The sequence below is a fragment of the Dromiciops gliroides genome, chromosome 5 (genome assembly GCF_019393635.1).
Source record: "Dromiciops gliroides isolate mDroGli1 chromosome 5, mDroGli1.pri, whole genome shotgun sequence".
Classification (NCBI taxonomy): domain Eukaryota; kingdom Metazoa; phylum Chordata; class Mammalia; order Microbiotheria; family Microbiotheriidae; genus Dromiciops; species Dromiciops gliroides.
Genome location: NC_057865.1, coordinates 148499046 through 148522642, shown reverse-complemented (window position 1 = coordinate 148522642; position 23597 = coordinate 148499046). Strand labels below are relative to the sequence as shown.

The 23597-nt window shown below is 37.1% G+C and overlaps 1 protein-coding gene across 4 annotated transcripts in view; it reads right to left on the bottom strand.

Annotated features, from left to right (window-relative positions):
• Positions 1-23597, bottom strand: part of RELN (reelin) — a 577995-nt gene that overhangs the window by 48315 nt on the left and 506083 nt on the right. For all 4 annotated transcript variants that reach the window (XM_043965756.1, XM_043965757.1, XM_043965754.1 and 1 more), the window contains exons 47-50: positions 10655-10795; positions 8561-8738; positions 4980-5173; positions 172-428 (exon numbers count right to left, since the gene is read on the bottom strand). In XM_043965756.1, the coding sequence (XP_043821691.1) occupies positions 172-428; positions 4980-5173; positions 8561-8738; positions 10655-10795 (770 nt within the window). The remainder of the gene's footprint in view (positions 1-171; positions 429-4979; positions 5174-8560; positions 8739-10654; positions 10796-23597) is intronic.

The following is a 23597-nucleotide window of genomic DNA, read 5'->3' as shown; positions in this document are numbered from 1 at the left end:
TTTCTAGTCATGCATATGACCTAGCATATTTCTAAAGACATGGCTGAAAGTATTTCCAAGTTCCTTCTAGCCCTACATGCCATGAACCCCACCCTGTTACATTTTGTATTCTGCTTAGATGACCCAGCTGTGTGTCCCCTGGTTTCTTTCTCTGGCTCCCATAAATCGTACCTGTGGTTTTGTCCTCCATGAATATGTCAAAAGCAATCCTCCCCACAGGCCCAGCGTCAGCAGGGGATCGCTCATGCTGGGGTACAGGAGCACTGCTGAAAGTGTCTAACATGACAGTTCTCTGGTCCGCAGAGCCTGAGATTAAGACATTATCGATAGCCCAGTCATTCTGGTCCAGACCATCGTGCCGAGGCTGCCACCAGCGGAAACGTGTGGCTGCCTCTTTAGCATCAGGAGGAAGGAGGAGGTTTACAAACCTAAATAAGCAGTGATGGGGGAGAAGAAAAAATAAAACTTGAGTCAAACTTCCAGCAAAAGAACAATCAATCATAACAAGAAACAAAGTCATAACTTAGCATGTGGCAGAGTTGTTGGGGGAAATTTAGGAGAGATTTTTGATATCAAATGATGACATTTGATATTAAATGACTGCTATTGTTGTTGAGTTGTGTTTGACTCTTTGTGACTCCATATGGGGTTTTCTTGGCAAAGATACTGAAGTGGTTTGCCATTTTCTTCTTCAGTGGATTAGGCAAATAGAGGCTAAATGACTTGCCTAGGATCACAGAGCTGTGAGAGTCATAAGCTCAGATCTTCCTGATTCCAGGCCCAGCATTCTATCACTGAGCCAGCTAGGTGCCTACAAAGGAGTCATAACCAATTTAGCCTTCATCGAATCATACTTGAACTCTGTTTTATGTTTACATCCCTAGTCATGAGAATGGCTCCTAGATTTTCCTGAAATCAGCCTGGAGACAGAGAGATAGAGAGAGAGAGAGAGAGAACAAACAAGAACTCAGGATTCCCAAAGTGGGGCAACTTTGGATAATTTTCTGGATAACTCAGGATTCTCTCTGTATCTTATGGGAATCTCTAAAACCAGGCTGCATGGTGTAATTGAAAGGAGCACTACATTTAGAGTCAGATGATGTAGGTTCAAATGCCAATCTGCCACTCAACTACCTGTGTGACTTCAGGCAAGATACCTCCCCTTGCCACTTGGACCAGGGAGCACATTGTCTGGAGAATTGAATCCTTTCACCCTCTGAAATGCCTGCTATGAGACCCTGCTATCCTGACTGGTCTGTGCCTCACACAGCCTACTGCATGTAGATCAACCCTGGCCATGGTTCACTTTATTCCTTGACCATTTTTGATGGCAGCTTGCCAGCTCCCTTGCTGCCATGTCTGTACCCTTTTGTTCTCCTCCTTCCAGTTAATGAACCATGATCTGCCATTGCTAATGGGCAGGCTGTGTACATTTACTTTCTCTTCACTATCCTTGTAACTTTCCAAACAAAATACCCCTCTCTAGCCATCACTCCCCTATACATCAAAGACACAATCTTCTTTTTGGCATTCAAAGCCCTTCATAACTTAGGCCCCCTTCTCCACCTTTCCCATTTTCTTATGCCTTACACTCTTTGCCACATAATCTTCAATCCAGTGGCATTGGTCTCCTTGCTCATATACAAATAAAACGCACCATTTCTTGGCTTAAAGCATTTTCTCTGGGTGTTTTCCCATGTCTGGAATGTTCTTTCTCTTCATTTCATGCTCTTGGCTTCTTTGACTTCCTTCAAGTCCTAAGTAAAATCCTTTCTTTTACAGGAAGCCTTTCCCAACCTCTCTTAATTCTAGTGCTCTACCTCTTTTAGTATTTCCTATTTATCCTATATATGGCTTGTTTGTAAATAAATACTTGTTTAGTTGTTGTCTCCCCCATTAGATTGTGAACTCCTTGAAAGTAGGGCTCTTTTACCTCTTTTTATATGCCTAGTGCTTTGCACAGTGTAGGTACTTTGCACATAGTAGGTACTTAGTAAATGCTTATTGTCTGACTGTAGATTTCCTGAGTAGAATTTAAATTCCTTAAGGGCTAGGGTTGTCTTCATTTTTATATTTGTATAAATATAGCACAGTGCTTGGTCCAGAGTAAACAATTTGTGTTTTTCCTTTTATTTATTCATATGTTCGTTCAAGTCATTTAACCTTGTGGGCCTTCAGTCTTATCTTTAAAATGAAAGGATTGGATTAATTCAGTTATAAGATTCCTCCTGTATATAAAAATCCTATAAAATACTCCTGGGAGATTTTGGAGATAGATGAATGCTGGGTGGGCAACTACATGTAAGTGATGGGACATGTCATGCAGGTGGTTCTGGGAAACTAAACTCTGAGCTTACAGGCACATTGCTTAAGCTGACCTATAGTCAGGATGCATCCAGGGTGCCAACAAACACACACATATGTATATGTGTGTGTATGTGTGTATGTATATATATATATATGCATGTTTGTATGTATGAGTATATGCATGTGTGTGTGTATATATATATATGTATTTTCTTTCTCTCCCTCTCTCCCTCCCTCCCTCCCCCTTTCCCCCCTCTCTCCCTCCCTCCCCTCTCTGGAGGTCTCTCTCTGCCCCTGGGGCCACCTGGTGTAGTGGGAAAAAATTAGTAATAGAGTTAGAAGAGATAGGTTTCAATATGGTATCTGACATCAATGGTGTGAACCTAGACAAGTCACTTAACTTCTCTGTTTCTTATTTGTCAGATGGGACTGAAAATGTACTGCTCACCACACAGGGCTGAGGAAAGTGTTTGGCAAATCTTAAGGTATTATAGAAATGTGAATTATTATTACTCATTAGTCGCCTATTTTCTTAATATTAACTATGTACTTTATATTCTTATAAAATTAACAAGAAACACACCCTCAGATTCATGTTCTATAAGGCCAAGTATTTTCTCTCTGAGTAAACAATGGAAGAAATAGATGAGGTTCCTAATGTTAATTTCAGATACTTAAGGACTGACTATATCTCCTTAGAGTTCGTAGACCGGGTTGTAAAGGACAGCTCAGAGTTGATCATTCTATACATATAATTTTAATAATTCATCAAGTTCTTTATGCTTGCCTATCTTGAACTGCCACTTTCTGGTCCATTCTCATAGCCCTATGGATATTCCTTTTATTATCCCTATTGATTTAGCAATTTACCCTTAGGAGGAGCTTAGTGTCACAAACAAACTAGGGAATTTCACTGTGAATTCCCTCTGGTATATTTATTAGCATTTATAAAGACAGGAATGTAATCCAGGTTTTAAGCCTGGAGCATTTGACTTCCATTTGACATTAAATGATACTCATTTCAGCACCAGTTCTCTGTTTATATTCTTCCTCATCCCAACTGACTTGATTTTTATAAATAGCCATTGGTTTTGAACCTCTTCAAAGCTTTTTAAAAGTCCAAATTACAGGGGCAGCTAGGTGGCACAGTGGATAGAGCACCAGCCCTGGAGTCAGGAGTACCTGAGTTCAAATCCAGCCTCAGACACTTTACACTTACTAGTTGTGTGACCCTAGGCAAGTCACTTAACCCCATTTACCTCACAAAAAAAGGAAAAAAAAAGTCCAAATTACACCCACAGATTACAGATATGCCAATTTATCCCTTCTAGTCAATGAGCTAAAGTATAGTGGTCAAGTATGATTCTCTTAAAAGAAACCTTTTCTTCCCCCAATAAATTTCCTTAAGTGTTTAGTGATACTACATTAAAGAGTTTACCCTAGAGTCTTCCTTTCATAGTAAAGAGTAAGATAATATTTATCTTAATCCCTTTCTTATATCCTTTCCCTGTTGGAGCACATCTTTTACGTGATGCACCATGATGCACCAACAATGGTTGTTGAATTAAGCAATGTTTGATCTATCACAAGGGGATTTCTGCCTTTAAAGTATTTAATGAAGCTTTCATTGGTTTTCTTTTTTTTTATTTTAGTGAGGCAATTGGGGTTAAGTGACTTGCCCAGGGTCACACAGCTAGTAAGTGTTAAGTGTCTGAGGCTGGATTTGAACTCAGGTACTCCTGACTCCAGGGCTGGTGCTCTATTCACTGTGCCACCTAGCTGCCCCTTTCATTGGTTTTCAAATACTCTACAGTGTGTTCTTAAAATTATCTTCTGGCTTTGTTATTGTTGAGTCTTTTCAGTCCTGTCCAACTTTCCATGACCCCATTTAGGGTTTTCTAGGCAAAGATATTAGAGTGATTTGCCATTTTCTTCTCCAGCTCATTTTACAGTTGAAGGAATTGGGGCAAACAAGGTTAAGTGACTTGCCAAGGGTCATACAGCTAATAAGTGTTTCAGGTCAAATTTGAACTCTGGTCTTCCTGACTCTAAGGTGAGTGCTATATTCATTGTGCCACCTAGCTGCCCTATCTTCTAGCTTAGCTAGATTAATTTCCACTTGATCTGGCTTATTTTATAGACTTAACTGTACTTCTTGGTAGGGCCATGCTTTAAAAAGTACTCTTGTCTCTGCAATCTTTTTTTTGTTTTGTTAGAAAGTCAAACAGGATCTTTGTTCTAAGATAAGATAAGTTCTTGGTAGATGAATCATGTATATTTTGGGTTTTCAACAAAGTTTTTTTCTAGTGAATTTTTGAACTTTTCTAAAAGTGAGTACTTACTTGATGAACATTTTTGATCCTTCTTTTTTTCCTATATCCCTTTAACTAATCAGGAACAAGTGTAGCATATTTCTTTTCTGTTTGTGTTTTAAAGCTAGGTTCTAGGCTATGGATACTTGTTTTAGTCAAAAACCTCATCTCTACATTTTAGCTCAGTCAAGGAAAGTTGAAGAAGGGATTGCTGCATTGGGTGTGAAGTTGGATTAGATAATTGCTAAAGTTCCTTTTACCAGGAACTGGGTGTGGATTACTAAAATCTCTCATTGTTTTCAATTGGTCTCACTATGAAACTTCCTCAATAACAGGAGTTATCGTGAGAAAATTACAAACCCAGGTTTACTATATTGGTCATAGAAAATTTCCATGAGAAGGTTCCAGGTAATGCCTCCATTGACAGAATATTCCAGAAGAACTCCTTGGTTGCGGTTGTTTGGGGTTATCAAGCATCCATACATAAAATAAAACTGGATGAATTCAGCATTGGTGAGGTTCAGGTCCACTGTGACTAATAAGCGACTACAGCCCTAAAAGACAAATAAAAGCAGAATGGAAAACAATATTAGTAAAACCATCAGTATGCATTATTTACTGAGGTAGCTGGTTAAGAATTTCACTGTTATTTAGTAATTACAGAACCAGAGGATGATCTTTCTTATCTACATATCTTGGAGCATAAACAACCCTGTATTTTTAAATTTAAATTATTGGCTAATTACTACATTTAATGTTATCGGTTGTTTTTTTTTTAAAGGCACTAGTTGCTAATCAGACGTTGAGCTGAGAATTATTTTTTATGTGATAATGATAGTTTTAAATGAATGGAATTTGCTTATGACTACATCTGGAAAATTCTTTGTCTAAATTAACACTAGATAGACTAGGAACAATATCTGTCTTTTTATAACAGCTTAGCCCAGTGCCTGGCACACAGTAAGTGCTTAATATATACTTGTTGCCTTGCCATTGAAGAATTATAGGCACATGAAAAAATTAAATAACTCATTCATTACTTATTTGGGCAGCACAGATAACACAGAAATTATTTTGCTTCAGTTTAACAGATGAGTGAAATTAGGACAAAGGATTTGACCAAAGCATCCATAATCACTAGCAGAGCTCGGATCTCATCTCCTGATTCCCAGTTAATTCTTGTAATTATGCCAACCCTTGAGTGCTTAATGTGTCCTTGATGGTCTTAGAGTAAGACATAATTATCATAAGAAAATATATCATGGGGCAGCTAGGTGGCGCAGTGGATAGAGCACTGGCCCTGGAGTCAGGAGTACCTGAGGTCAAATACGGCCTCAGACACTTAACACTTACTAGCTGTGTGACCCTGGGCAAGTCACTTAACCCCAATTGCCTCACTAAAAAAAAAAAAAAAGAAAAAAAGAAAATACATCAAGAATTTCAGTAATATGCTCTGTTTATCCAAGGCAACAAGCTCCAAGGCAGTGAGGGCAATTCAAGGAGGAATATGGTAGATAATGAATAAATAAAAAAATAATTTAGCTCACTGATAAAGGTAAGGGGTGACAGCATGGTATAATGGATAGAGTTCACTGGCTTAGAGTTAGGGAGCTGGGTTCAAATCCCAGATAGAATGTATATTCACTGAGTGCAGGGTCTTTCAGTTTTTTTGGGGGGGCGGGGCAATGAGGGTTAAGTAACTTTCCCAGGGTCACAAAGCTTGTAAGTGTCAAGTGTCTGAGGCTGGATTTGAACTCAGGTCCTCCTGAATCCAGGGCCAGTGCTTTATTCACTGTGCCACCTAGCTGCCCCCTGTCTTTTTCATTTTGTATTCCCAGTGACTACACAGTGCCTGGTTCTTGCAGGTGCCTAATTGCTGGTAGGTGCTTGTTGATTGATTATTGAAATCCTATCTCTGATACTTAGTAGCTGTTTGATATTAGGTGAATCACTTTTTTGTGACTTGGATAATTCCTTAAGTTCCTGGGATTTTTCTACAATTATGATTGTGTTGATCTGCCTTGGTGGAGGGAATTCTCACACTAGGAATTCTCTTTGCTATGGAAATCACAGCTCCTTTGAGAATGAAGGAAATTTGAGTGTTTGATCCTTAAGTCATGGTATTTTTAAAAAACAAAAGCCAGTTTTTTACTTCAAATGTGGAATGATTCTGAAGGGGATTGGAATCTGAGGTACTTCAAGGAAAAGATTTTCTAGTTTAAATTTTGTCATGGTGAACAAGTATGTATGGCTATGAGCATGTGTCTGGTACTTATTGGTAATTACCAAAAAGGATTGATTATCATTAATAAATTCAGGAGCCATTGAAGCTCACTTTACAGAGTTTTGGCTTTTAAATTCCAAATCTGTGATAAATTCAAGAGTTTTCAATTAAAATGCCATCCAGATCGCAGATCTCCAAAAACTATGCAAATATTCTTCCCTGATGGAGACTGTATTAATTTAAATAATTTTTATGTGAACTTTGATGTGACCTGGGATAATACTACCCTGTATAATTAAGCTAAACCAAATCCTGATTTTTGATAAGAAAACATGGACAATTTTTGTATTTTTGCTTTTTGAAATGTCACAGTCTGACCAGAGATTTGTATAAACATGATGCCAATGACCTAATTTCTTATTAAACTTTTAAGTAAACTTACTGAAGAATGAAGTGCTTCAGTGAAGTTAATGGATGAAGAAATGATTGAAATAAGGATAGGGACTGGACCTGCAATTGCATCAGTATAAGGGACTAGGTGAAGAAACTTCTGGAACCCATGCACATTAGTACCCTCTGAACAACTCTTAGTCTTATTTGTCTAGAGCACATAGCAATGAAGGGACCTTCCCAGGGTCACACAGCCAGGACTTGGTCCCAGGTTTTCCTGGCTTTGGAGCTAGCTCTTTATCCACTATCTAGTCTGTATCTCATGAGTGAAACAGAAATCACAAGAAGAATCATAGCCTTTCACGTACTCCAGACTTCTTTTACCATACCCCCAAGCCAGGTGGACAACTTTGTCTCTGTCTACCCCTTTTCATTTTCCTTTTATGTGTCATCTTCCCCATTTGAACATGAGCTCCCTGAGGAAAGGGACACTCTTTCTTTCCACTTAGTTATATTCCCAGGGATTTGAACAGTGCCTGGCACACAATAAGTACTTAATAAATGCTAGTTGACTAAAATGACTGACTGACCCAAGAATTGCAGCCTTGGGAATGTGCCCTGAAAGGGTATCAAATGTAAAAGAATGACCTATTCAAGGGTTTTCATCTTAGCATTCTATATAACTCCAAAAACCTAGAAGCAACTCCAACGTCCAATGATAGGAAAATGGTTAATCAATATATGATACATTAGTGTAATGGAGTACTATAATGAAATTAAGATGGACAGATATGAGGAGTACAGAAGAATCTAGAAAGACTTTTACAAAATAATCAAAGCAATGTGAAAGAACAGAACCAGGAGAATAGAATATAAACTAACCATGACTCCACAACAGGACAAGGGAATGAGAATAAGTAGACAGAGAATCCTGATAGGGATTTGTAGAGTGGGACTGAAATATTAGGATATTTTATACACTGAAATTAGTTTAAGTCAGGGGTTCTTAACCTAGAACCTATGGACATCTTTCAGGAGGTTTGTAAACTTGGATGGGAATAAAATTACACCTTTATTTTCACTAAGCTTTCATTTCCTTTGTAGTTCTATGTATTTTGTTTTAGGCATTTAAAATAAGATCCCGAGTAGGGGTCTATAGGTTTTATTAGACTTAGAAAGGGTCCATGACACAAAAAAGTTAAAGTCCTTTGATTTAAATGTCAAAAGCTACTAGGCAAGTTGAGTTCCTGGTGTGGGTTTTCAATAATAAATTAATAACATGATTAATTAACATTTTAAAAAAAGTGACTGAAAGCTAAGAACTAACGCCACTGAAGTGAAGAGCCATCCCAGAAGCAACAGCACCACACACAGTACTCAATTTTCCACCGTTCACAGTCAACCAGTTCTGGTTGGATGGAGCTCTGTTGAAGTTGTCTTTGAGTTGTGTTGGTAGGGTGATCTCTGGCTCATCACAATACAAGCCACTCCACTGCTCATCACAGCTAGAAATAAGAAAAAAAGAAAGGAGAAAAATCAGTTCAGAGAAGAAGAGTCTATTACCATTTTTTTCCCCATCCAGAATTAGGACAAGTTACTTGACTTCATGGAGTAACAGACTTAAACAAATAACCTTCTTTAAAGTGTTTCAAGTTAGAAATAAACTTTGGATGAATTAACCCTATATTTTAAAAGGAAGTTTACTGTAAGCAAGCAATTTTCCTTGTACTTCAATGTACAATGTCTTTGGTAATATAGTGACTCTATTTGAACTGATTTCTGACAAGAAAATGTAGGAAATCCTTTGTATTTCTTTTTTTCAGGGTTATAGGACTAATGAAGGATCAGAAAAGAGAAAATCTTTTAAGCATTCACTGAAGTCAAGTAAGGAAGACGGCTGGGGAAACAAGCCCAGCTGACAAACCTTCTTGTTGTAATGCTGTAAATAAGTACTGTTGATCTTAAAAGAAAAATACTTTGGGCAAAAGTAGAAGCCTTGGAACCTCATGGCAAACATCAAAAGACACTTCTGGTACTGGCTACCATTATTTTGTTTTGTTTTGTTTTTTTGCAGGGCAATGAGGGTTAAGTGACTTGCCCAGGGTCACACAGCTAGTAAGTGTCAAGTTTTTGAGGCCGAATTTGAACTCAGTTCCTTCTGAATCCAGGGCTGGTGCTTTATCCACTGTACCACCGAGCTGCCCACAACTGGCTACCATTATTAATCAATGGTTTGATTTCATATTTCACATGTTCAATATGGAAGAGACTGATGCTTGGACTTTTAGTTACCTGTAGTCTTCAATCAAGGAGATTTCACATTTGTTTAGTGGATCTCTGTTGGCCTCTACAGCCAAACCTGAATACACAGATCATAATTCATTACTGGGTAGCATAATTTTTGAAAATGGAGCATGATGCCCTCCATCTCCCCAATCCTACAAGCACACTGTTTCTAAAGAAGCTCCACAGGACTCATACATGAAGCTCTTTACAGTATTTATAGAGAAAGCTCTTTATCAGAATAAACGTAGTCAATGGGCAATGCACAGATATATCTATATAAATAGTACAGCAAAACTGGCTAGCTATATAGATATATTTTATAGATATCTCTACAAAATCTAGACATTTGATCTGCATATATTTACCTTTTTACATGCCCATGCAATTTATAAAATATGCAATAAATATTGATTTACTTATGTAATTTAGCACAGTTAATAACAGAAGAGTTGCATATTATGCAACATATTTTGAGCTAAATTTGGTCCTAATGTAGAAAAGTCCTGAATATTTTAAAATGATTTTCTCAGGTCCCAACACAACGTTGTATCTCTTAGGAACATCTTCAAACTTTTAATCTTTGTCCAAAATTTCAGACACCTCCTCCTACACAGATTTCTTTTCCATCTCTAATGTCTTTTGTTAACTGCTTAGAGAAGCAATGTAGGCAGCAATGTCAGTGAGGGCCACTTCTTCAATGACCAGGTTAATTAACAATAATTAATAAACTCCTTGTTGACTATGCCTTATCCATTCTACTATAGTGTATGCTTTTTGAAGGCAGAAACTATATCTTATTTTATCTTTGTATACTCATTACCTAGCACATATTATATACTTAATAAATATTTGATGAATTGAATTAAACTGAGTTAAATAAGAATACCAAAGGAAATATAAATATTGCTAATTATTATGAATTCTTCTCTTAACATGTTCTTGATTTTTAGATAGGAAACATAACCTAGAAAATTCATAGTTAGTTCAAGATCTCATCTAAGGGAAAAAACTCACACATACAAAAATCACAGGACCTAATGGGAGCTTTGGGGTGATTCAGAAACCAGTTTCTGAGAAGACAGCCAGCTGGAATGTAAATGAAAAGCGTTCTTTAGAAAGAATAAAACATACTTACACACAATTTCCTTGTACACATCTTCCATGGCCACTGCACATATCTATGCAGCCATCTCCAATATAGACATTGTCTATTGCCCATGTTTGCTGCTTGTCAAATGGAGCTGGCTGATGCCACCGGAAACGAGTGGCTTGAGACCTTTGACAAAAGAAAACAGAATGAAGGGTACATTTCCAGCCAAGTACTGCTGAAAAAGTGTGTCTCCTGTTTGTATATTTAACCACATATGTGCACCCAAAGAAGAGAATGCATTTTTTATTTGGAAGAAATTTATGTGATATTTTGGTTTAAATTGTAGGGGGGCGGCAGAGAAGGACAGGGACAAGGACAGGGAAGAGAGAATAACTTGTTGCACATGAATAGTTTTTGTTTTAGTATAATGTTTCTAAAATATAACAATTTAGTTGACTGGGAAGCCACAATACCACAATAGTGAGGAGATCTGGGTCTTAGGTGTAGGTGATGGTAAGCATAGTGTAGGCAGAAAGCTTTAAGAAGTAATGACAGAACTAAAAAGAGATGACAAAAAGAGAAAAGCTAATTGAACAACGGAAACAAAGGGAGTAAGGACACAATGAAAGAAATCATAGTCATACTTTAAAAAGATTTTAAAATAATCTAAAGAACATTATTCAGACATAAGAGGAGTGGCTGAATTGATATAGTATTCTAGAAGCCAATGCACAATTTCACATTTACACATCAGAAAGGATTAGGGTATTAAGTCACATCAAGATGAGGCTGCATAATTTTTATTCTCTGGATCTCATATAGCATCTTAGTGGTTTGAACATTAGTTATTGAAAAAATATTTCTTGAATGAGCAGGTGTAATCAACTTCAGATGGAAAAGACAACCTTCTATTTTTCCTCTTAAGCACTAGGTGGCAGCATAAACCTTTATAGTGATTTATGGGCTTGTGTAAATTGAATATGAAGAGACTTCTCTGGAAGGATCATGGATATAGAACTGGATGGGCTACCTTGTCCAAAGCCTTCAGTTCTAAAAGTCACACAAGTAGTGAGCATCACAGATAGGATTTGAACCCAAGGAACTCTGACTCCAAAGTTCATCCTTCTTCTATTATACCATATTGAGGATAATACTGGAGAATGCTTACCAGAACAATTTAGGTGCTCAGTAATTAATACCATTTTTTTTAGCACCAAGGAATGGTATACCACTTTACTAAAGGATATTTGTAATCAATGATAATTGTAGATGAAATAATGCTAAAAATTTTCCCTCCATTATAAAGGTTGCTAAAATCCCCCAAATGCATAAACAAAAACCCCAATATGCACACTTGCAGATATGATGAAAACTCCATCATAATAAAATCTAACATTTTAATTTATTTTTAACTTAAAAATGACAAAACTGGCAATTATCAACAAATACAACATTTTAGTATATAAAGACCAAGGAGGACTATTTAAAGAATCATTCCCACATGATTTCATCTTCTTCTATGATGTCTCTCTATTTTGAGAGCTTTCCATTCCACATTGTTTAGAGGTTCTAAGTATTTGGTATAGCAACAGCTATTGAAAAGGCTCTTTTAAAATTTATGTGCATTAGTGCTCTGTTTGGATAATTGCTGGCAATAGTTTTATAACAAGAACAATAATGATTGTTATTACCATATTAGTTTTATTTGTGATTGTGATCCAGTACTAATAGTTTATTTGTTGAAATCTCAAGAATATTTTGAGGTTTTTATTTGAAGTATGGCACTTTGTCTTGATAGTTTATGAACTATTGATTTGCTATGTAATTCTGGCTACTTGACGATGCTTTTATGTGTGTTTGGTAGTTATTACCAATTTTTCTGCATATATTGTATATTTGATATATTGTAGAGTTTGTACCATTTCCTACCTTGTATACTTAAAGGAAACAAATAAATTATAGGTCCCTAGATCTTATCTCATATCACAGTAATTTAATTAATATTCTAGCTTTAATGAAATGAATGAAAACCAGGAAAAAAAAGTAGGTGTAAACAAGGCCTTGAATGAACCAATTATAGATTTTGGACTGATTTGAGTCAATTTAAAAGTCTTTGAAAACTATCGGATGAACCAGAGTGATGCTGAATAAGACATATGTTCAGTTTGGTTGAGGAAAGCTGGTGACCCTGAGGGTCATCTATAAAACAGGAAGCTGGTTTAGAACTGAGAGATTTGAGCATTTTATAGATTTCCACTCAACTTACACTTACACTTTCACACAAACTCTGTAAGTATCGAGTAATAGTGTTTTGGGGGTTGGGGATGTTTTATACCACCAGTACCAACCTTACCACAGTAGACATTACTCACTCAATGGGGGGTGGGGTGGCAGCAGTGGGAACGACATTGTAAATGCATGGAAAACAAATTAATTTAAAAATAAAATAAAAATGAAGTGACACAGAAAAAAAGGAATAAAAGAAAACAGCTATTTCTAAAAGTTAATTGTCTTACTGACTAATTAATATAAGACCAATAATCATGGTGTGTGTGTGTGTGGGGGCACACAGCCATAGCATTAGAAAAACCACCACACAGCCAGACCCTTAGATGACTGAAGAGAGAAGCAATATCTAGTGTCTGGGGATCCTACCTACCAGTGCAAATGGAAGAAGGGAGGGTAGACTGGGGCATGTGTTATATACTGGGATTATGAAGAGAACCAAAGGGGAGCAGATTGACTCACCTTTTACACAAGCAGTGGCAAAGTTGATTTTACCATGGAGTAGAATATTGCACTATATAATTTTACCAGCATGGCAGAAACTTTCTTTAACCTATAATTTCACTTCCCAGATTCATATTATTAGTTTTTAAAAAATGTATCTTTGCTGTATCCTATATTATAATTAACTTCTCAGAATCTCTTTTTATCCTTAACACTTAACTTGGGATCTTGCCTATTGTAGCAGTTCACTGTTTGTTGGTTATGGTGATGATGATATAAGGAGGGTCCAATCACATCCTGTGAAATCACTATATCCAATAAAAGGTCCAATACAGCATAGCTAATTTATGCGGTCCCATCTTATGGAACCCATATGATCCCATTATTAGTTCTATCTTCCACATATTTTAAAAAAACATTCCTTTGTATTTAAAAGTAATTTATGAGAAAAGTTCATCCACATACTTTTTGTCACAGCACATTACTTGAGAGTCTGGAAGTTGGAATTACTGGGACCTATTATTTCCATTCCTGCCACAAGTATATTTGTGATGCTGCCTAAATCACTTAAAGGTTATATGCTTCACCTTCTCTATACAAGAGGAGAGAATGACACTTGCTCTTTCTCTAGGGTACAGTGAAAATTAATTAGTTCCTCTTTACCAAGGTCTATGACTTCCTTGGCAAAAGTCTCCCTGCAAAGATGATGATTGAAGATTCTTTCTAATGATTGCTACCAATCACCAGCTGGTGTTCCAAGCAGTCATCTCCATTTTTTCCTATATCCAAAAATCTATCTTTTTGTTTCTATCATACAAGATATGCTTCATCCAGGCTCCTGGAATCTTATGTGTAAATTAATACTGTTTCCAGGGCTTAAAAAAAAACCTACTACAAAAATATTCTTTTCCACCTACTGCTTTTATTCATGTCAACACTTTTTTTTCAAAATGCGTCAGCAACTTCTAGTTATTTTCCATTTATATTTCAGTCTTCAATATCACCATCAGAATTTTTGTGTGTCCAGTTGGTGCTGCCACATATCCTTTACTTAACCTTTCACAAAATCTCATTGTTGAGAGAGATTTAAGAGGTCATCTAGTCCAACCCAAATCTGAATAATACAGCTTCTTAAACTTTTTTCCACTCGCAATCTCCTTTTGCCTGAGACATTTTTATGTGACCCCAGGTATACAGGTATATAAAATGGGTATACATAGCCTTTTACTGTTGCCAAATTTTTCACCACAGCCCACAGTTTAAGAAGCTGGGCTCTACAGCACGCACAGTTGGCCACCTGACCTTTGCTTGAAGACTTTTATTGAGAGACAACCCACTACTTCCCAACAGTCTGTTCTACTTTTAGACAGGTCAGATTGTTAGGAAGTTTTTCTTTATATCAAACCCAAGTTTTCTTCTTTGAAATTTCTCCCCTTTGTTCTAGCTCTTCCCTCTGAGACCAAATCGAATAAATCTAATCCCTTCTCGGATTAGAATGATAGATTTAGATCTGGAATGGAATTTTATAGGTCATCTAACTCAAACCCTTCATTTTACAGATGTGGGAACGGAAGCTCAAGGAGTTGTAGTGATTTGGGCATTATCACACAGTTCATAGGAGGCAGAGCCAGGATTCAAAGCTTCTTTGATTCCTGATACTTCAAGCTCAATGCCTTCTTCCATCAGACCACCTTGCTTTTCTTCCCTAACAGATGATCATATACTTGAAGATACCTATTGTGTTTCTCTTCCCCACTCCCCTCCAACCCTTGGGTTCTTTTCTTCAGACTAAATATCCCCAAGTCCTTTCATTCTGAAGTTTTCACCTTTTTGTGTGTGTCATGAACCCCTTTGAAAATTGGCTGAAGCCTATGGACTCCATCTAAGAATAATATTTTATAATGCATAAAATAAAATTTATAGGATTACAATTCAAACCAATTACAATGAAGTACAGATTTAATTTCCCCATCTAACTTCACAGACTCCTGAAACCACAGACATCTTACTGGGCCAAGGACCCTTGATTAAGAACTACTACTTTCAACCTTCCTGTGGCATGATTTTAAGCTCATTCATCATCCTTGTGGCTCTGCTCTGGATGGTCTTCAGTTTACCAACGTTCTTCATAAAATATGACTCTGAATTTGAACCCAATATTTTAGACATGGCCTGACCATAGAAGGACTATCACCTTCCTAGTCCTTAAAACTGCACCTCTCTTGATGGAGCCCAAGATTGCATCTGCTTTTTTGGTGTCGTATTACACTCTTGGCTTATTTTCAGCTAGTTAAAACTCCTCTATCTTTTTCAGGGGATCTGTGGTATACTTAAGCCCCTCCCATCTTGTAGTTGTGCTGTTAGCTTTTTAATTCAAATATAAGATTTTTTATATGAATCTCTATTAAATCTATTAAAAATTTCATCTTACTAGATTCAGTCCAAAGATACTCACTCCATCTCCCAACTCTGGGCATTTTCACTGGTTGTCTCCCATGCCTGGAATATTTTCTCTCTTCATCCCTACCTCTCAGATTCCTTGAAGTCCTGCTTTAAATGTGACCTCCTTGAGATAAGAGACTGTCTTTTGTCTTTCTTTGTATCCCCAGTACTTAGCATAATGCCTAACACACTGTAGGTACTTAATAGGTATTTAAGAGAGGTAGGGCTGTGCAATGTCATCAGCCTCACTTTCTCCTCCAGTCATCAGAGTTCAGTGGCAAGACATAAGTCAAGATGAGTGGTGATAGCACCCAGTAACTGGGTATGGACATGGTCTCCCATCATGCTTTCTTTCATAACAGAATGTAACATGCCTCTTAGGGGAGGAACTGAGTCATTTCTACCATTTTATCCCTGGCATCTGGCACATAGTAGGACCAATAAATACTGATTAAAGCACCTAGGCAGCCTAGTGGATAGAGGGTCAGACATGAATTCCAGAAGTTTCACATTTGAAATTTGCTTCAGATATTTAGTAGCTGTGTGACTATAGGCAAGTTATTTACCTACAAAATGGGTATAACAAAGGCACTTATCTCCCAGGGTTGCTGTGAAGATTAAATGAGATAATATTTGGAAAGTGCTTTATTACCTTTAAAACATTAAATAACAAAACCCATTTAAAACATTAAATAAAAGTTATTATTATTTTAGATCTTGACTATATCATACATTATTTTCCAGATTTGTGTCATTTGTAATTTTAATAATCACACTCTCATGGCTTTATCTGACCAACTGAAAAAAAAAAAAAGACCAAACCTGTTAAAGTTATAGCATGGGAACAAGCACAGATCTCACTAGAGCATGCCACTAGAATCTTTCTTACAAGTGGACATAACTTTTGCCAGTTCCAAATCCACCTAATGATACTATTCTTAATCTTTTGACATTTTCAATAATAATAATAACTAATAATAGCAATGGCTAAAATTTCTAGAGCATCAACTATATGCCAGGTACTATACTAAGTGCTTCACAATTATTATCTCATTTGATTATTATTCCCAGTTTACAGATGAGAAAATCGAGGCAAAAAAGTAGTTAAGTGACTTACCCAAGGCCACACAACTAGTAAGTGTTTGAGGCTGGATTTGAACTCAGATCTTCCTGACTTCAAGGCCTGGTGGTCCATCTCCTGTGCTCTATCAACTCTAGTATTTGAAACCAGACACTTGAGTTCTTCTATTCCCACTGCAGTTGTGGTTTGCAGTGTTTTTGTTGTAAGTGTATTCACATATGGAATTGTATTGTATTTACTTTTATTTCACCAGCCCACTTTCTATCTTTTTTTAAGCCTACTTCAAAACTAACTTAAGTTAGGTTAACTAATTTTTTTTCAATTAACAAGCATTTATTTTCTCTCCTTTCTACCTCCCCTACTACAAAAAAAGGAAAAACAAGAACCTTGTTATGCATACACTCAGTCAAGTATCACAAATTCCCACCTTGACCATGTCTCAAGTGTGCGACTCATTCTGCATATTTAGTTCACCTTCCTGTCAGAAAATGGGCTTAAGGGGGCTCAGCAAGGACTTCCTTGTCACAAAAATCCCACTCCTGACACTAACAGGCATCAGCATTCATTGCTCCTAAGTTTGAAATTTCCACGATTCCTAACTCTCCTAGAGAGACAACAAAAAGAGGGGCATCATCTCAGGAAAGTCACGCTTACAAGTCACGTGACCTTCCTGAAAAAGACAATTACAGAATTATGGCCTTTTAGAGCTGGGAGGAAGCTCATCCAGTCTATTGCTCTCATTTTTTTCAGGTAACAAGGGAAAAGAGTCTTTAGGCTGTAAACCTTTCTCCCTTAGCCCTCACCCATTAATCCATCAGCACAGGTTAGTATTTTAGATGATTGAAATGCTATCTTAGGCCCAGAGAGCTTGAGGAAATGAAAAACAGGATAGTTAAGTTTCAGTGTGGGGGTAGGGGGTGATTTTAGGACATAATGGTGACAAAATTTTGTCAGTAGAGGGATGGAGGCAAGATAAGGCACAGGTCAAAGAGGACCAGCTCAGTGATAGGGTTCCTGGGATGGGTGATTGACAAGTTTAATGTTGTTCAGTCATTCTGTTGTGTCCGACTCTTTGTGATGCTTGCAAAGAAGGCGCATCGATAAGGAAGATGGATACTGGAAACAAACTTTTACTATTTTATAATCTTGTTCAGGTTTGGTCCTGCTGTTATATGAGTGATGGATCAGGTAAAATATCCAGATTATGAATCTACTCAAAATAAAGGCATTAACTATGTTCAATCTTCTGGGTATCCTTCCTTCCTTCCTTCCTTCCTTCCTTCCTTCCTTCCTTCCTTCCTTCCTTCCTTCCTTCCTTCCTTCCTTCCTTCCTTCCTTCCTTCCTTCCTTCCTTCCTTCCTTCCTTCCTTCCTTCCTTCCTTCCTTCCTTCCTTCTTTCCTTTCCCCCCCATCCATCTGTCTATCTATCTAGAAATGGGCTTTTCCTCTCTTGTTCAGGGATGGAAGTGCAAAGGCCACTCACCAACCTGATTCCATTACTTATCAACTCTGGAGCTTTGGCCTGCTCCATTGCTGATCTGGGTCAGTTTAGCTTAGCCCATTGTAGCTCAGAACTCGGGAGCTGAAGCAATATAGCAGTCTCAGCTTCCCTGTAGCATGATCATATCTATGACCCTCTTCCTAAAAAGTCTGCTTTTCTTTTTCTTTTGCTTACAATGTAAGTTAAACTAGACAAACTTGTAGAGCCCTGTCAAAATTCAGCAACCACAAAAACAATTAAAATAGAGACAGCCTTCCCAAGAGGATAATTTTTCTAAAATTCGTAAGACTTGATTTTGGGCTCACCTCTGTAATTTGTCCAATATGTGACCTAGGAAAAATTATTTATTCTCCCTGAGGTTTATCTGTCTTCTGTAACTCAGAGGAGTTTTTTGTGAGGATCAAATGAAATAACATAAATGAACAAACTTATCATTTGGTTTGTTTGACCAGACTTGAGATTTTTTTGGTGTAGGAAACTTTCAACTAATGCAGAGCTGTGACTCTTCTGCAATTTGAAGTCTTAGAGAGTTGCATGGATACACAGAGGTGAAGTGACTTGTCTAGGAGGTCACATAGTATGTATCACATGTGAGACTTAAATTCTGGTCTCCCTGATTCTGAGGCTATTTTTCTCTCTCTACTACACCAGACTGCCTCTCATGTTGGAAGCATGGAGAAAGAAAAAAAGAGGTTATGGACATTTTAGAGTCTGCTTTTAAAAGTCTGTGGACATTCATGATGATGATCTACAGTGTTACTTTGGGTATTCCTTAAAGAACATGTTCATAAATTTATGGTTAGTTTCAAGTCAACATTGAGTGTGATATTTTCTTCTGCTTACATCTATGGTAGACAGAAATCATTATTATTTTTTGGGTGGGGCAATGAGGTCTATGTGACTTGCCCAGGGTCACACAGCTAGTAAGTGTCAAGTGTCTGAGGTCAAATTTGAACTCAGGTCCTCCTGAATCCAGGGCCAGTGCTTTATCCACTGCGCCATCTAGCTGCCCCCAGAAATGAAATTTTAAAGTCCATTTAGACCTACCTTACTTGGCTTTCCCCTTAATTTCCCCCCTTTTTCGTAATTTCCTGCCTTTTTTCTTCAATCTCTTTTCCCACAGCTTTCTGCAAACTTTATATAATTCCCATGCTGGGTGCAAAATTGCCTGACTCCTGAAGTGTTGTATTTAATCGTTAGAGACTGTCTTATCAGCTCTGTCCCTAGGGTTGGTGGGAAAAAACAGATAAGCATCAGAGTGTGGCTTAAAATAGCCAAGGCACACCTAAGCTTTCCTCTTGAAGCCCCATCCTTCTCTATGGGGTTGGGTTACTTGGTCACCCACCCATGGACCAGGTTACCCTGGTGCTCAGGTGACATTTATAGCACTCAGGTTGACTGAGTAACCTGTTATTTTCATGACTTATTGTAGCAAGTGGGGTGAGGTAGACCCTTTGCTCAGGTACCACCCCAGGAGAGATTGTCAAGTGGGTCAAGTTTGAGTCTGATACTATCGTTCATAGACTTAGATGGGATTTTAGAACCAATCCACCTTCATTTTTATAGATGATCAAAGGTTCAGGAAGGCAAGGGGACTTAACTAGGGTAATACAGTAATGACAGAGACAAGATTTGAAACCAAGTCCTCTGACTCCAAATTCTGCCCTCTTTTCACTGAACCACACTGATCCTCAACTCCCCTTTTATAATCCTGTTCTCATTCTTGGCTTCACACCTTTTTGCCAACACACTGTGTGTCTACAGAGTTGGAACCACATAATCTCTGAGTTGGAAGGGACTTCTGGTCAAACATCTATTAGAACAATACTTTATTTAGGTTCATGTATCTGACAGGTGATAAGCTTCTACTTGAAGATATCCATCGATGGGGAACAACTACTACCTCCCAAGGCAACCTTTTCTACTGTGGGCTTCCTTTAATTGTTGGGAAGGTTTTTCCCCTTACATGAAGCCTAAATTTCCTCTCTATAACTTCCATCCATTGTTCTTAATTCTGCCTTCTGGGATAAAGCTAACTTATATACACACACACACACACACACACACATATTATTTAAATGTACACATATGTGTATATATCTATATATGTATATATAGAGATATAGTCTAATAATCCCCCTTCCACATAACAGATCTTCAAACACTTGACTGAAGCTAATATAGCTCCAACCTCATCCCAAGTTCTTCTATTTTCCAGATTAAACATCACCATTTCCTTTGATGGAGGATACTGATGTGGCATAATCTTGAGGCCCTTCACCATTCTGTTGGTAAAGAGTCTAGATACTTTGCAGCTTTCTCACATCCTTCCTACAATATGTCAGGGGCTAAAATTCTAGCTAGTCTGTCTAAAATATCTAATGAGTGGTCGCCAATAAATTAGAAGCTTTAGCAAGAATATTGACTTTTAAGCATTTATTAAGGAGAATAAGAATTTGGTGAAGAGAGAGAGAAAGAGACCTAGATTCATCTATCAAAGGGAGAGGACATTTTAGCTCCACTCTCCAGGAGAGTCCTGATGAAAGAGGGAGAACCATGCCTTCTTCATCCCACAAGCCTCCTGTGAAACTAGAAACATCCCATCCACACATCCACACAGCTCCAAGCTAATTGGCTGGTAGCTTTGATAGACAGTACCCACAAGCAAACATCACTTCCTGATGCCAAGGAAAAGCCGCATGGCTTGCCCTCAGACACCTTCTCCTCATGGCAGAGCTTTCCTACAGTAACTCTCCAGCAGGTGGCGTCACTCCAATCATTACAAATATAACTTCTTAGATCGAACACAAAATTCCAGATGTGATCTGACCAGGTAGAATACAGCAGGCAGGACTATAACCTTTCTGTTCTTAGACAATATTCCTAATCTCACTGTAGTTTGAGATTACATTAGGTTCTTTTGAATGCCATAGCATATTCTTGACTCATATTGTGTAGTCCATTAGGATCTCTGGGTCATCATGCATTTGTAAAGGTGATTTTTCTGAACTCATGTAAAACTCTTACTATTTATTCCTATTAAATTTCACCATATTAGATTCAGCCCAAAGTTCTATACTGTCAAGATCTCTTTGGATTTTTGTTCTGTTGCCTGCCCAGTATGTTAGCTATCTCTCTAAGCCTTCTGTCATCTGCAAAATGGACAAGCATATTATAATTTATACCTTCCTTCATTCACAGTGTCTTTACACTTTATTTCATCTGTTAAAATACTGCTAAGATTTTATTTAATAAGACATTAATTCTACCAAGTTATTTGAATTTTTTCTTTTTTTCCTCCACTGTGTTGTCATGGGGATAGGGATCTCTCATGAGGAAATTCTCTACCAATGCAGACCATCAACTAGCAGTTGTAGCATACAGTCTTAGACAGCTGCATGGGGTATTGAAGTCAGTCTTGAAATGGCAGCTTAGTAGGTTGGGTAATCTTCTTGGGTATATACATATGATTTATCTTATTTAACTGATATCATTAGGGAACTGAGAAAATAGTGAGTTTCTCGGGTAATACTTGTCTACTTTAAGTGTTGACTTTATTTTTATATTTTAACTATTTCTCCTACAATATTTAAGAAATTATATACCACTCTATCTCATTAAACCAAGGATAATTGATACAGCTTAGTCATTTATTGAATTGAGGTGTGAAAGGCAATTTCCTTTGATTCTTGACCAAGCTCTTAAACTAGTTGGAATGAATGGGAAAATAGGCAACTATATCTTTTGCTTTTAATTTATACATAATTCTAAGTTATCAGGTTCAAATCTGAAGGGTCCTTGCTTCTCTTACAGAGAGATTTGTGGTCTGTATGATAGTTTCATCACAGTTCAGAAGGATTTTTATTTTCTTCCAGATTCAAAGCAGGATGACAGCTGAGATTTCTAGAAGTTTGGCTACTATATTAATAGAGCTATTACTGTACAAATGAAAGTCATTATATATTTTCAATTTGGATAACTCATTTGTAAGTTGACAGATGAGAATTGCCCAAATACAGAGAAATGCTTGATTCATGACTTAAGAAATGATCAAATTAATTTAAAATTGCTTTTTATTGAGTTGAAAGACTATTACAATTAAAACACATTTTTGAAACTTTAAAAAAATTTATGGAGCTTCTAAGATTAAATTAATTATTTATATGGATCCAATTTTATTTTGGATAGCATCCTATCTCAATTCCTGAAGGACCTTTCTCTCATACTTAATGTTTCCCTCTCAAATTTCTTTAATCTCTTCCAGTAGCAACTTCTCTGTTGCTTTTAAATGTACACATCTCTCCCATCTTGAAAATCTCTTTGCTTTATCTTCTCTCTCCATTTAACTACTATCTTTTCCTCTTTATTTGTCTGTCAAATTTCTCAAGAGTGAACAGCACAAATTCCTTTCAATTCCTCATATTTCTTCTATAATTTTCTGCAGTGTCTCCCTTCCCCACAATTTTAATGAAACTGTTTAAAACAAACCAACTCAATGCACTTATCACATTATAACTGATATTGTGTTTACCTGTCCCATCATCACTATTATATTATGAACTTCTTGAAATAGAGACTATAAATAACAACTGTTTTTCATCCAGTGTTAGCATAGTCCATTGTGTACAGTAGGTACTCAATGAATGTTTGTTGAAAGGAGTGAATATTGAGTCATCTTTGACACATCCCTCTCTTTCCACTGTTACTAGTAATTATGAATACCTGTTAATTCCATCTGTGAAATATTTTTGATATTTAACTCTTTCATTCCATTCCAGTCGTACCATTTCAGTTCAAGACACTTAACACCTCATGCCTATATTATTCATAGCTCAAAACAAATGAACACAAATATACCTTTCATTGTGTCATTTCTCTGTCTCAGAATCTACTGTGAGTTTCCTATCTCACTGGTATGCTTACAAAAATTTTTATGAACTTTTCAGATGATACAAAACTGGGAGGACTAGTCACTACATCCGATGATACAATTAAGATCCAAAGAGCGATGGGACGTCAGTATAATGAAAATGAATAGGGATACAAATAAAGCACAATGAATTTTGTTTGCAAAGAAAAAAAAACAATTTAAATCTAAGTCAAATAAATAAGTGCTTTGATAGTATTTTTTTTTTTTTTTTGCAGGACAATGAGTGTTAAGTGACTTGCCCAGGGTCACACAGCTAGTTAAGCGTCAAGTGTCTGAGGCCGGATTTGAACTCAGGAAGTCCTGA